The sequence below is a fragment of the Cucurbita pepo genome, chromosome LG10 (assembly GCF_002806865.2).
Source record: "Cucurbita pepo subsp. pepo cultivar mu-cu-16 chromosome LG10, ASM280686v2, whole genome shotgun sequence".
In the NCBI taxonomy this organism is placed as follows: domain Eukaryota; kingdom Viridiplantae; phylum Streptophyta; class Magnoliopsida; order Cucurbitales; family Cucurbitaceae; genus Cucurbita; species Cucurbita pepo.
In genome coordinates, this window is record NC_036647.1 from 5,763,634 (window position 1) to 5,764,699 (window position 1,066).

General features: G+C 44.7%; 1 protein-coding gene across 1 annotated transcript; it reads right to left on the reverse strand.

The window, feature by feature from the left end:
* On the reverse strand, positions 1 to 1,066 carry LOC111804259 (high mobility group B protein 13-like). Its single transcript, XM_023688995.1, has 3 exons — positions 551 to 1,066; positions 390 to 458; positions 1 to 284 (listed from the first exon to the last, which is right to left on the reverse strand). The coding sequence occupies exons 1-3, from the start codon at positions 980 to 982 to the stop codon at positions 204 to 206; spliced, it is 582 nt and encodes a 193-aa protein (XP_023544763.1). The 5' UTR covers positions 983 to 1,066; the 3' UTR covers positions 1 to 203.

The window sequence follows — 1,066 nt, forward strand, 5'->3', positions numbered from 1 at the left end:
TGAAGAGAAGACGGAGATTGATATTGATTTCAAACTCAATGTTTCAATCAAAGCATAGAGAAGCACATAATGAGGTATTACATTGATTTCTTTCTTTACCTTTGAAATCATTGATTGAATGTCACTTTCAGAAGAAATCCGAAGAAGATGAAATCGGAAAGTCAGGGAAAAATCGAAAGCGATGAACAAAACTGAGACCGATTTTAAAAACCTGTGACGAATTCTGAAGAATCCAACGAGGAGTTTTCGCCGACCGATTCTTCTCCGTCGCCGATTTCATATTCCTGAAACAATCAGCGGATTGTAGATTGATTTTACATTGAAGCGGATGAATCCGAAGTTTTTGAAAAAATCGAGAAATCGCTTCGAAATTAGGGATCGGAACTTACAGGAAACTGCGCATCGGCAAAAATCTTCTCTCGCTCCTTCTCTCTGAGACTCCGAATCGGAGAAATCCTCTGATCCAAATCATCCAAAATCAGCAAACGAACAACAGATAAAACATGAATCAACGGATCGAAACTTCAAACGCGCAAAACAGAACGTTTACCATACAGTACAATCTGAGTTCCTTCAATCTGAACAACCGATCGACCTCCATCTCCAGATCTCTCTGCTCCTTACTTCTCTGCAACAACTCCTTCATTCGCAACTCCAAGATCATATCTCTTTCTTTCAACCTCTGCTCCGTTCGCTCACGTTCCAATCTCAATCTCTCGAGCTTCCTCTTAACCGCATTGAGTTCATCCGCCAGAGACAAATCACAGGACTCGACACTCGCGGCCTTCGCGTGAATCGGCGGATGGTTCTCCTTGTTGGCATCGGCAGGGAGCGAGATCTGGATCCGTTCCGGCTTGGATTTGACGACTTTAGCGACAGCAGGTACAGGATTCGGGAGCGAGTTTTTCGGCTGGAGTGGGCGGCGGCCGGACTTGAGAGGAAGATCGTGAGGTGTGGCTAAGGGTTGGTGGAGAGCCTGCATATTGGTGGAGACGGAGAATTGGTGTGGAAGAGAAATGGAATCATAGAAAAGAGATGATTGGGAGAGAGGGCTTTTGGATGTATT